Here is a 13,946-nt window from a genome sequence, read left to right on the forward strand (position 1 = left end):
AAGTGCACGCTTTAAAATAAATTATCTGTCTCTCCTGAACGCTGATCCTTATCTACTGAGGTCAGAAAAGTTAGTCTGAAAACAACTCTTTTCACAGTCAAGCAGTTTGCATATTAGTGTTGTGTAAGCATTTTTACACATCGAATTCTGCTGAAGCTAAAAACAGATCTCATTTTCACTTCCCCAGTGGTCAACAGAATTTAAATTATTACACTTCCATTTCTCTTACAGTAAAATGTAGGCACTGTTGCACTTGCTGCTATACCACTTGCTAAATTTTACATTCATGAACAAATGTGTGTTTCTTAATGCTGCTGGTTAGAGAGCATTTAAAATTCAGTTATACACAGGAGAAGTATCAACAATACCTTTTCAGATCATCCTGATCAGAAGCAAGTCTAGCCCTGGGCACACCAAACCAAATACCTGGACTTTGGAGGATTTTATAAGCATGGTCCATCTAATCCTCCCCTTCCGAAGTAATTCCAGGTAAGCTTCCACTCCGTAAAGTGCCAAACCCTTAGCCCTTTGCAGATGTGAGAAGGCATACCCTTTCCTCATCACAATTTCATTTATTTCGGTAAGAGTGCGTGGAAGTTGGCAGACCGTGGCTGTGACTCATGCCTGCAACTCACCGGCTCCGCAGCCCCATGGCACATCCTGCAACCGGCTTTTCAGACTGCGGCCGCAATGCTGGGTGCTCGAGGAGACGTAGGGCAAGAAACAAGGAAAGAGAAGGTGGAGAAGATGTGGGGAACAAAGGGAAATGTGGTGTAAAGAGTAATTAAAGCAAAAGGTGTAAGGCAACAGGAACGGAGGAGACCTCAAGAATGATAAAATGTGGCAAAAATTTTGTGTTTGCCTGGGGTGCATGTGCACAAATGCAGCCTGGGAAACACAGAGGAGGAACTAGAACAGTCACAAAACCCGTGACATGGGTGACATAGCGGCAGGGGGGTGTTGCAGAGCACCCCGATCAAGGTGAGGCAGGTGAGGAAGGCTTCTTTAAGCAAGTGAAGGAAGGCTCTGGATCACAGACCCTGTTTCTTGTGTAGGACTTCAGTGCTCATGACATCTGCTGGGAGGGCAACACAGCAGGTGTCACAGAACCAATTTGGTTGGAAGAGACCTCTGGGATCATCAAGTCCAACCTTTGAAGGTACAAGCAGTCAACAAGATTCCTGGAGGGTGTTGGGGAGAACTTTCTGATACAAGTACTGAATGGGCCAAGGAGGGTGACACACAGCTAGATTAGCTGGTCATTGGTAAAGAGGAGCTGGTTAGGGATGTGTGATCAATGGCAGCCTCGGCTGTAGTGACCAGCAGGTAGCAGAGTTCAAGATCCTAAAAAGGGTGAGGAAGGAGAGTAGCAGTACAAACCATGGACTTCAGGTGAGCAGACTTCGGTTTATTTAGGAAAGCGCTAAGTGGGATCCCATGGGAGGCAGCTCTGAAGTGCAAAGAAGCTCAGGGAACCTGCAGGCCTTGAAGGACAGCAGCCTCCATGCACAAGAAAAGTCCATCCCAATTCTCCAGAAAACAAGCAGACGTATCAGGACACTGTCTAACCAGGAGAACTACAGTGCAAAAAAAGCAGCATGGAGGAGTTTGAAGCAGGCACAGGGTACAAAGGAAGAATTTAGAAACGTTGCCTGGCCACAGAAGGATGATGTTCAGAAAACCAAAGCTCACCTAGAGTTGATGCTTGTGAAGGACATCAAGGACAACATGAAGAACTTCAGCCACCCTGTTAACGGTAAAATGCGGAATAAGAAAAATGTAGGCACTTTGCTAAATGGGGCCAGTGATCCAGTGACAGCAGATGCAGTTAAGGCTGAGGTACCCAATGCTTTCTTCACTTCATTCTTCACTAGCTAGGTCTCTTTCTCCTCCATGTTTAGTGAATGAGTTCAAGGAGGAGACCTGTCAGGAGCAGGTGAGAATAAGGCAGGGATTACTTGAGAGGACTTGACCCGTAAGAGCCCATGGGACCCAATGGGCTGCACCCAAGGCTGCTGAGAGAACCAGCTACCATCCTTGCAAGGCCACTTTCTATCCTCTTCGAAAGGTCATGGAGATGAAGAAAGGTTCCCAACAACTGAAGAAAGGCAAATGTTGCAACCATCTTCAAATGATGCCCCAAGGACAAACAGTCAGCCTCTCTTTGGTCCCTGGGAAAACAATGGAGCAAGTTCTCTTGGAAGGCATTTCTGAGAACTTGAGGGAGCAAAAGATGACTGGGAACAGTCACCATGAGTTTACCAAGAGTAAATCATGTCTGAGCAACCTGTTTGTCTTCTTTGATAAAACGACTAGACTAGTGGACAACGGGAGAGTAGTCATTCGTTTTTAAAAAATAGGGAGTAAATCAAATGTTGAAGTTTTAATCATAGTCTTTCACGAGGCTGAGTGAGAAACCTATGTGGTCTCTCCTTCCTTCCTTCCTGTGGAGGAAAACCATAGCCTAACATAAAGGAGACAGACATTAGAGTTAAATACTCATCCAGAAATAAACAAACAAACATATATACAAAAGATAACCTAATTTCTTCCAACGTGTATGTTTTATTTGGTTTGTGGGGTTTTTTTAAGACCTGAGAGGGTCACGTTAGAAAAACACTCTTGTGGTTTGAGTTGAATCTCACAGAGTCATGTGCCTACTGTCACCGTGTATTTACAAGACCTGTTGGAAACCTGCAAAGACAGAAGAAAATTCAAGGACATGAAATGGTGAACTGGATGAGTGAGTGGATAGAGAGGCTTGGCTTAGAAATCACTTTGGCAAGCAAAGTCCATCTGTGTCAGTGCGTGAAAGGTACGCCCAAGAACAAATGCTGAGTAAGTATCTTACCATAACCCTGCAAAATGTCCAACAGGGAGAAGTCTTAGGATGCCACCTTGACCAAGACAGCTTTGATGCTGTGAGCACAGCAACTAAGTGCTTGACTTACCCTGGGAGCACTGAGCAAAATTTTCAACAATTAGAAAAATACAACAAAATCTTCAAATATACAGGAGTGGTGTGACAAAACAGTTTGGACACTGTGGGTGTCATATGGAACATCAAAAACATTGACCTCTAGTAGCTTTACTACTCTATGTTGTTTCAAATTTGCTGCACATTGTGGTCCCTGACAAACTAGTTTTCCAGTACTGCAAAATGTGGATACAGTTTACCTAGCCTATAATTTTGTAGGCCATTTTTGCAAAGTAAACAACACTTTCTTTAATCACAAAATGCAAACCGAATTTTTATACTGAAAGCATAGGGGTAGAAAAGCAGACAACTCAAACACTTTCCCATATTGGGCCTACCTACAGTTCCTCTGTTTAAGAGATGTTTATTTAGTACACCAGTTGTTCTATAAATGTTTTAAATTGTGTGTGTATTTGGTTTTTTTAAGCCGCACAGAAAATCAAACCCCACAAAATCTATGCCAGCACTTTAGCTCATGACAGTCAAAACAGCCGTGCTGAATCAACGACCTCCTCCTGAAGCTCGCTCTCTCTTAGCAATCAGGCTCACAGTCCGTAACACTTACCCATGTGAGGCAAGGAACCGTAACGAGAACGAATGGTGGAAGATAACGGAATGGGTTATAATCAAGCTCCATTGCCTTCTCCAACACACCTACCCACTCCTTTCAGCACTGCATATGAATCCCATTCTCAAGCAGACAATATAGCCCTTGTTCAGTGATAGAAAAAATCCAGTTTGATACTGGTTCAGTGGCAGAGAAAATCCATATAACGTCACAGTAACAGGACAAAAAGAACTGATGTAGTATAAAAATCACTCTGTCAGTTCAAATTTGTTCCAGACATTTTGATGGAATATCTTTGCACTCACAAAGCTTTACACCCAAGAGGGTATTGTCTATTCTTGCACAGCCAGCCAAAATCATAAATCCGGTATGAACTTTGTATTGCTTGCTCTGCTAATTCAACAGGAAAGTGATCATGTGCGCAAGCCTGGCCTATCTTTTAGGTAATCAAACAGTGCATGAGTCTGGCACTAAATATTGTTTAAGCATGACCACAAAGGCAGCCACTGTCAGGAGAAAAGACAGTACTGGTGAAAAGAGTAACAACCCATTTATGCCTGTGACAATTTTGATAACCAATCTCAAAATTCCATTACCATGGAAACTTTCATTCTCTGACAATCATCCAGAATTACTAACTTATGTGTATTGTGTCCTGTAACACCAGGTATGGACTATATTAAAATTAGAAAAGGAGAGATATGCTGGATTACGCAGTCCATTCACTTGCATATTGCTCACTGTGGGAGTTATGATGACTATCTTATATTCGTAAGTTTTTAAAATTAAATTATACTGCTTCTGTGAGTATTTATACAACCTTTCAAAAATGTAGCAGAACTACTTCTTCACTGATAGCTTTAGGTTCAAAAATAGGACCTAAAGTTTAACACAACACATACACAAACAGGTATCTCCCTCAAATGAACCTCTATGGAGATATTTATAGAAGAGTTCTTTTATAGTACCAGCTCTATATAAAAAAAAAAAAGTTTTCAAAAAAAAAATACCTTGAACCCACAAAACAAGGACATCCAGCAAAACTTGCTATTCTTTTCAATACATTAGATGGCGTTTAACCTGGCATCATGCCAGCAAAACACAAAAACAAGATCCTGAAAACTAGCAAAATCAGGGCAAATACATACCTCTGCTGCACTCAACCAATGCCATTAGGAAACAAAAGTTTTTTTCTCTCTGTCTGTTGACAATCCATATGAAAAATAGCACTCAATAAGAAAGGAACCTTATCTGTAAGTCATTTGTTTTAACTCTCTAAAAAGAAGGTGTGTTACGTGATCTCAATGTTACAAACTTTTGGGGACATATTATTTTCATGAAAGCCATTCGAAACCTCATATGACAGAGAGGGTAAAGAAATGGATTCAGAGAGGAATTGATCCACAAAAGCCAAAAGGTTATTTCATACAAGGAATTATGGATGCACTTTCCTTGGCAGGCCCCACGAATAATCATTAGCAAAGTGTATGGGGCCCAGCAAAAGGCAAAGACACATACGATTATGGCAAGTGACTTTGCTATTTTCTTGTCCCGCTGCAGTTTTGACCCAGTCCTTGAACGGAAAGAAACAGAAAAGTCCTTTTTGAGAGCTGTGGGACTGGTTTGTGTTGGAGGTGGACAGTTAGCCATCACTGCTGGTCTCCACGACCTCGTTAATGATGAAACACTGTCCTCTGCTTCTGACGAAGGAGAAGATGCTCCTGGCCTTGGCAAGAGGCAAAATCTCCAGGACAGGCTGCTGCTCCTTGGAGGCTCACAGTCCTGAGTGCTGCTGTGCCGCTGGCGTCTCTGGATGTTGTGGAAGATGTGCACGTTGAAGTAGGTCACCGAAAGCAGCGGCACAAAGAACTCCAGGGTGGATGCGCACAGGAGGAAGTACCAGTTGTCGAAGAACTCAGCGTAGCACTGATCCGCTGCTACCACGCTGTGTCCGGCCACGTGCTCCCAAAAGAGGATTGCCGGGCCGTAGAGGAGGAAGGCAAAGACCCAGATGGCCACCATCTTGACAACAGGGTTGGATGTTATTCCCTGCTGGGCTCTGTAAGATACCTGTGAAGGAAAAGGACCTGTCATGTATTCAGACAACATTTTGGAACAACTATTTCAAAAAAAATAAGTAAGCAGGTCAAATATAATATTTGTTCATCTTCACTTAGGAGGTCCTGAAAATCTCTGTTAGTCTTGCTTAGGTGGTCCTGAAACTCTCTGTTAGTCTTGCTCATCAAATACTGTTGCTCTGTGATTCATTTTCATGCTTGAGATTGGAGAGGAGCTGAAATTATGATGGCTAAACTACTGTTTGGCTTCCAGGTGTGAAAGGACATGGCTTGTTTTCATCGCCACTGCAGTAAGGTAGCAATAAAGAATCAGTTTACGACTCATGAAATGCCGACGCTCAGAGAAGAGTGAAAGCAGCTGTGGGACTTCCTTCCTGCGCAGGCAAAAGTAGAAGCCTTCTGTATTAGACAGGTTGCCACATGAGACTGCAAACACCAGACAATGTAATTTTTAATACTGTTTCCTCTTGCCATAGCAGAAAAATCTACCCCACACATCCGTTTTAACAATCCTTACTTTATTGAAACATTCTGGTTTAACACTCACTTTACCTTGGAAACAGCTCATTGCATTACTGCAAATCTTGATGGTTTTATGTCTACCCAGACTGCGTTAATTTATTCTACTCTCTAGCCACAAATATCTATCTTTCAAAAAAATATTAAGAATTAAAATCATGTCATCCAAAGTTAGGAAATACAAGAGTTAAAACCGCCCTTGTAATAGCTCAGCGTGCCAAACACCAAGTAGAGCTTAGAAATAGGGAATGATAATATTTACCACTGGATTCCTCAGATATCTTCTGAAGCAGAAGAATGATAATACCCAAGAAACACCTCTTATCTCTTCGCATATTTTGATTTATTCTTCTTTTTGCTTCAAGGGATTAGTTTCCACCCAACTGCTCGCTGGCAGCAGTTGTCAATCACCCCCTGAGGTAACGCAGATCCTCATCTGATCTTCCATCAGTCCATCCCACATCTCTCACCATACCCTCTTTTTCTTTTAAAATTTATCCCAAGCCAAAGCACGTCCTTCACTCAACTTAGTTTTCACTACCACTCTTCTAATGACCAAAGCCCAAGTTCTCCACACTCCTGCTGCCCCTTTCCTACTTTGTCCTTCCCACCTCCTCTGTAGTGTAATTAAATAAGTTTTAATCCAGGCGGAAGAAGGGAAACATTGAAATCATAGGCAAGGCATTGTCCTATCTCTAAGGCTGCAGGCAACACTGAAGCATCAACGTGTCTCCAGAAAAAAAAAATGGAACAATGATGAAGGATGATTTAGCTTCTAGTATTAACTGCAAACACTGAGATTTATAGAAATCTCAATATATATAAAGCAATAATTAGAAATGTTCTTCTTACAGCTTTAGTAACTGACAAGAAACGGTCGTAGCTGATAAGGACGATGCTAAACACTGATGCTGTGCACAGGAGATAATCCATAACCAGCCAGAGCTTGCAGACGCCTCTTCCCAAGTGCCACGTCCCTGTCAGGGCGTAAGGGATGTACAGAGGCATACAGAACACACCTATGGAAACAAACCAAACGCACACATCAGTCAGCACTGCCGGCAGCGCTTGTGAAAGCATAGAAATATTTCCACGGTATCTGATAAAAGCACAATACTGACGGGAATTGCCATGTAGAAGGCTTTGTATTCGCATGCAACCAGTGAACACTTTACTACAAACTAGGCACCAGTAGCATTCTAATAATTAATACCTTTCTGAAAGGTGTACCGTGTTTATTGTGTACCTTTATTACTTCTCCTGTTTATATCACCTTCCAAAGGAAGGAGCAGCTGAATTTTTTACCTTCTGAAGTAAACACTATTCTGTATTAACTACTGAAATTAAAGCAAACAAAACCCATCTTCCTCCCCAACATAATTTACTGTTTTCTACAATAAATTATCTAATTGCCATGCTTCTGTCCTCTTAGAAGTATGATACAGTCTCTGAAAGTGCTCCAGAAGTAACTTTTATAGGAATACAATATGAACTTCAGACTAATCTTTAAAACCACATGTTTAAAGGACTGACAAAAACTGCACAGTTAATTAAGTACACCCAGTCTAACATTTCTTCTCATCATAACTGTTGATCATAACCACTTCTCAGTGGTGAGCTGACAGGGTATTATCTATGGGCACACACCAAGCGATGGGAACCTACATGAGTGACCCACACCCATGGCTATCTAAATTTAGGCTGTTAAACCCAAATGTTGTGAAAGCGCCAATATGATCTCATTTTAATGAATTTCTAGGTGATCACACCACACACGCAGTCACAACGCAGCCTTGCGAGGCTGGAGCACTAACGGTGTAGCTTGCTATGATGCAGAAATGCAGTGAGCAGCATCAACGCTGCAATGAAATGGAATCACTGCGTCTACAGAGCAACTAACACTTGCTCTTTCGAGCAAAAGGTTACATTATAGATTTTAACATTCACAGGGGGGAAAAAGGGTATTATTTCAACTTTAGATTTACTTGATAATAGTGTGTACTCCTGTAACAGGTACTGAAGTGTATCTTGAGAGTTTCCATTCCCCTAAAAATCTTACAATTCCTGTTACTTTCCCTCTACTAAGAATTGAGATTTCTCTATTCAAATCCAGAAGCACAGAGATAAAGCAAAAGTTGTTGAAGGTCTAAATCAGATAGATCAAATATATTAAAAGAATAAGCAAAGGGCTCTGCAAGCATGAAAGTGTGTGCTTTTAGCAATTAGGATCAAGCAGAAATTAAGGATAGTTTAGGTATATCCTGAATCTAAATTATGTACCTACAGAAATACAAATCAGTTTGACTCTAAAGTATGCAAAGCTTTTCATCAAATTCAGAATGAAAAACTAGATATTCAGGTAAACATAGTACACAAAATAAAAATTTATGAAAGTCAAGTAATGTCAAGTAAGCTCCACTTCCTTCTCTGCTAGAGGACATTATTTACTTTGTAATTCACAGCTAGATGCTGGTCTTTGTTCAATATAGCGCTAGAGTGTGAGCCAGATGACAGAACACCACTCTGCCGACGGGTTTTCTGGTCACTGCTGTGGTTTTTTCCTGTGTACCATAGCCGGAGAGCAGGCAGCAAGAGCTCTGCAGCACAAGGCAGCTACAAGCTGGAAGAAGACATCAAGCATATGGGGGAAGGGATCAAAACGTTATACACACAGAGCTGGACATCACGAGGACCAAACTATTAGAAGCCCCAGTAGAACTTCTGACACTGGCAATAAATTTTAAGAAGAGTTTCTTCTGTTCTTTCAGTATCTTTAAATGCGTAGGTAAAAGTAGAATAAAAACAGTTTAAAAAGATTTTGTTGTGACATGACAAGTCGGAATATACATTTCATGAAATAGCCATACCTGTTTAAAACCACCCTTCTGCATACTCTGTAATTTAACCAAGACTTTTAAGAGAGACACTCAACACTTCACAGAATATTGCAATACCTCAATCTCCAATTGCACATCCCACTTGCATTTTAACTGTACTTCTCAATACAAGTTTCAAAATATAATGTGTCCCTATGTATAACATCAAACTTCTTAGAAACTGTTTGATTTGTTATTTTTATTTACCTATACAAAGACATGTTACTAAGGTATGACTGCACATAAAGCATGCACAGCAAAACGTTTAAAAATACTGTGCATCGCTGTTTAGTTACAAACTTCAGGTCGTGACCTGTATTGTGTGAGAGCAGATTAAAATAGAAGGTATCAACCACATATGCACAATCTGCCAGACAATATATGCTGTATTCAATTTGACTATCTAGACTTTAGTCAAGGCTCCTCACAAACAAATGCCATTCGTTGTTATTCCACCTAGACTCACGCACAGTAGTATTTTTTCCTGAAGCAGTAACATTAAACATTGCCTGTCTACCTGACAAAGGATCCAATTCTTTCTGAAAAATAACAAGACTGCTAAAACATTTCACACAGGTTCCACCATTCCCTACCCTTCCCCTAGACACACAGCTGGGAAATAGCTCTCTCAGAAGAAACCACCCAGAAAGTAAAACCCATTGCTTCTCCTAAGATTCCTAGGAAACAAATATTACCTGCCTCCACGGCTGTGACTTACCAACTGCAAAGTCAGAAATTGCAAGATTGAGAAAGAAATAGTTACTCCGGTGCCTGAGGTTTCTGTCCATGATGAAAGCAAGGATCACCAGGACGTTTCCGAGGATGGTGACCAGCGCTAGCAACACCATGAGGAAAGCCAGCAGCACCAACACGCCCAGGGAAAACTCGGAGCTCGGTGACTGCGTGGACGAAGTCTCATTGCCCGTTCCAGCCGTGTGTGGAGTTTCGGCAGTGCTGCTGTGCATGTTGTGTACCCAGGGCAGTTCGGTCTGGGAAGAAAGTCGCGTCTGGCAGAGTTATCCAAAAGGTTGAGACTCATAAGGAGTATAAACAGGATAAGCCAAAAATCCAATAAACATTTAAAAAAATTGACTCAGGAAAGTAAAAAATTAAAACAATCTGATGCTAGATAAATCTAGTTTTCCAAAGATTTTTTAAACCATGTATATCTCCAGAAGAGTTACCAGTAAGAAACAGGCAGTTTTTCCAAGCTCGTATTTTCAAATGCAAGTTCTTCTTTCTGCAATCTGATCCTTATCTGTGGAGGTCCGGAGGGCTGATTTGAGATTCTCTCTTGCTTTCCTCCCTTCCTCCCTCCCTCTGTCGTTCCCTCTCTTGCAGAAGTGTTTTGCTTGCTAGCATGTCTATAGCATTATAGACAGCAACTTTTTCTAGAATTTTTTTCTTAATCTTGGGTACATATCCTTATGAGAATTTAAATTACTTTCTAATTTCATTGTTGTTTATCCAGTGTCATTGCATTTCAGCAAGTCTGTGGTCCCTCTCCATCATGTTATAAGTTTTTGTTGACCAAAGGCATGGTCAGCTTCGTTGTTGCTTCTCTTTCTGTGGACCCTAGGGCTGAAAACTGATAGGCTGTAAATGTGCATATATACAATTACTTACCAGGGCAGTTAACCAGTAATGGTCCAACTGTCAGAGATCAGTTGCAAAACTCCCACTGAAATCAGTTTCAAAACTTTCAGCGGCAGCTCTAGTGACATAGCATCAGCTGCTGTTGTCTCAGAACCAAGGATCGAAATACTGACTCCCTGAACATGAATGAGAGCTTGGCAATTAACTTTAATGGTGCGAGGCTTTTCTTTTCACACTGGTGGGAGAAATTGTGTGTCTTCCACAAGTGCCTATATTTTGTATGAGTAATGACGCCACTTGCAGAGAGCTGTGAGTATTCTACAGTTGTAAAAATGCAATCATTTTTATTATGGGTTCTAAAAACACTTTGGTGTCTAATTTTAGATACTTAAATTTGAAAAATGGTGGCTGTCATATCTGTGCTTCTGTTGTAGGAACAAATTCATTAGCATTTGCCAAGTGCTTTTACTAAATGTTTGAATGGCAGCAGTACAAAAAATGTAAAACTTTATTATCCATACAAATATCTTCACAGCACGCATGTCCATTGCTGCTTTAAGCTTTGTTTCATTTCCAGCTAGTGCCGGAAATGTAGAAAACACACTTTGTCAGCAACTACTACGTAATACCAGTAGCCTTTCATCTGCTAGCAACACTGAAGCAGATCTACATGAAGTTTTTGAGGTCCAAGCTATTATGCAGTTCAAAAGAAAAAATAAAGTGGTGAACAAATGTGAGGTTAAATGAAGGGTTCGGACAAGTCTGTGTTCTGTTTGCCTCAACTGCCTGCAGCCTAAGGAAGCGTGTAAGAACACGGCAAAATGCACAGCTGATGTGCTCCCCATGCCTCCAGTGATTTGTGGCTCAAGGTGCCAATATGGTAGGAGAAGTGACATTCAATCATTTTATTTTCACTACATCTTCTAAACAGTCACCTGTTTAGGAAAATCAATCTAAAAATACTATAGTTCAGAGACAAAAGATGTCAGTACTTCCAGTCTGCTCATCAGCACTGGCTTCAGAATACCATACTTCACAAGCAGGTACTTCAGCACACCCAAACTTCACGAGAGATACCGGTCTGTCTGTCCAAGGTTAGACCGCAGGAACCTGCAACTTCCACAAGTATTATGAAGGAGAATTCCTTTTTTTAATTATTTCTTTTTTTTTTCCTCTTTTTTTTTTAAAGATATCTGCATTGCATTTTTTGGAGCAATGGCTTATAGCCTCAGGGCATAAGTGACCTAGGAAGCAAGCCAGCTGCTTATAAGAGTAGGCTGACTTGTTTTCTTTCTCAGATTACGGGGGACCTCTGTTCTCCACTAAGGGAAACAAAACGCTTTATAGCCCAGTTTCTAAAGAATTTAGGTTCCTGATTTCTTTGTTAACAAGCCAAATGCATTCTAGGCAATGATGAAAATGTGAGGATCAAAATATATTCCATGTGTCTGCTGCTGCTCTGCTCTACACGCAGAATATTTGTGCCCTTTGGTTACCAGTCCCACTGTGAAACCACCACTGACATCTCAAGAACTTCAACTGCTGCACCAGTGCAAAATTTTTGAACCTGACACATAACGACCACTGCTGCTTTAACATTTTCTGAATAACAAAGCAGAAACAATTGTATTCAATTAAGTGATGGGATACTGCTCCCTTGAAGCATAGTTAATACCAACGAGCAAGAATCACCGGTTCTTTAGGCCATGAGGTATACCAAGGCATCGCTCTTGAAGAAAATGGCAAAATTCTGTGTTGCAAAACTCTTCTGGAAGGCCACATGAAAACCTGTTCTCAGAATAAAGGAAGTTTAAACTTAGGAAATGCTTACAAAGAAAGATAGGAAGAGAATGCAACTTCTCTAACCAAAAGCGACCACAAGACAGCTAGCCAGCACTTCACATTCTCTCTGAAAGAAATAGTGTAAAAATACAAACATATTTCCACTTTGGCAGTCTGTTTCCAGCTCTTTTAAGGGATAGGGGATTCATTTTGCTCACTGATTGGACAACCTATATGGTCCATTTCATTTACGCAGCAAGTGGTCATCAACAACCTTTCTCCTCCTTTAGGGGTTTCAGTTTTTGCCAACACACAACACTGAAACATGAGATTCTTGGTGATAAGGATCAGCATTTTCTGAAAAAACAAACAAACAGTAACAAAAAAAAAAAAAAAAGAAGAATCAGACACCTAGCTTTCACATACCTCAGACTGAACGCCCCAAAGTTCAGACCTTCACAATCACTTGTTGATTCTGACCTTTCAAAGCTTAAAGGATGCTCTTCGGAAAAAGAGCATGCCTTACCATGAACGGAATTGCATCTCGGGCAGCTGCAGCAGAACTTCTTGCAAGTCACCTGCCTTGCATATTAAGTAATTGCTTACAATTTCAAACGTTCATAAAAGCAAAGAAACTTTGGAATACTTAAGTCAATAAGGTACTGGAAGTGAATGCAAATTTTTCACTTTAAAAGACACTATCCATAAGACAGACAAACTATGAACAAGAAATACTTGTATGATCCAAAAAGTGCAAGACTACATACTGTGCTATACAGGTGTCCTTCCCTGAGAGGAATGCCATTTTATTGTCACAAGTCCAGATGCTAAGGCTGAAACCAAAAGACCTTTACTATGCAGACAAGGCTTGTGCAAAGCATTTGACACTGTCTCGCACGACATCCTTGTCTCTAAATTGGAGCAACATGGATTTGATGGATGGATCACTGGGTGGATAAGGAATTGGCTGGATGGTCGTGCTCAAAGAGTTGCGGTCAATGGCTTGAGGTCCAAGTGGAGATCAGTGGAGTGGTGTTCCTCAGGGTTCGGTATTGTGATCAGCACTGTTTAACATCTTTGTTGGCGACACAGACAGTGGGATGGAGCGCACCCTCAGAAAGTTTGCCGATGACACCAAGCTGTGGGGTGTGGTTGATAAGATGGAGGGAAGGGATGCCATCCAGAGGGACCCGGACAGGCTTGTGAACCTCATGAAGTTCAACAAGGCCAAGTGCAAGGTCCTGCACACGGGTCGGGGCAATCCCAAGCACAGATACAGGCTGGGCGGAGAATGGATTGAGAGCAGCCCGGAGAAGGACTTGGGGATGCTGGTTCACGAGAAGTTCAACATGACCCGGCAATGAGCGCTGGTAGCCCAGAAAGCCAACCGTGTCCTGGGCTGCATCCCAAGCAGCGTGACCAGCAGGGCGAGGGAGGGGATTCTGCCCCTCTGCTCCGTTCTGGTGAGACCCCCCTGCAGTACTGCCTTCAGCTCTGGGGTCCTCAGCACAAGAAGGACATGGACCTGTTGGAGCAAGTCCAGAGGAGGC

General features: G+C 41.6%; 1 protein-coding gene across 1 annotated transcript; it reads right to left on the reverse strand.

The window, feature by feature from the left end:
• Window positions 1-4,820: 4,820 nt before the first annotated feature.
• On the reverse strand, window positions 4,821-9,983 carry LOC104158091 (histamine H3 receptor-like). The gene is made up of 3 exons (XM_009695653.1): window positions 9,737-9,983; window positions 6,995-7,161; window positions 4,821-5,615 (listed from the first exon to the last, which is right to left on the reverse strand). The coding sequence occupies exons 1-3, from the start codon at window positions 9,981-9,983 to the stop codon at window positions 4,821-4,823; spliced, it is 1,209 nt and encodes a 402-aa protein (XP_009693955.1).
• Between the last annotated feature and the right edge of the window lie 3,963 nt (window positions 9,984-13,946).

The sequence above is a fragment of the Cariama cristata genome, unplaced genomic scaffold (genome assembly GCF_000690535.1).
Source record: "Cariama cristata isolate BGI_N322 unplaced genomic scaffold, ASM69053v1 scaffold13202, whole genome shotgun sequence".
In the NCBI taxonomy this organism is placed as follows: domain Eukaryota; kingdom Metazoa; phylum Chordata; class Aves; order Cariamiformes; family Cariamidae; genus Cariama; species Cariama cristata.

Bases quoted from the DNA above. Each gene is read 5' to 3' on its own strand.
- LOC104158091 (XM_009695653.1), bottom strand. From the start codon at position 9,983: ATGCACAGCAGCACTGCCGAAACTCCACACACGGCTGGAACGGGCAAT. The intron at 7,162-9,736 runs GTAAGTCACAGC...TTGTTTCCATAG, and splicing joins AATTTCTGACTTTGCAGTTG to GTGTGTTCTGTATGCCTCTG. The intron at 5,616-6,994 runs GTAAGAAGAACA...TTTCCTTCACAG, and splicing joins TCTTGTCAGTTACTAAAGCT to GTATCTTACAGAGCCCAGCA.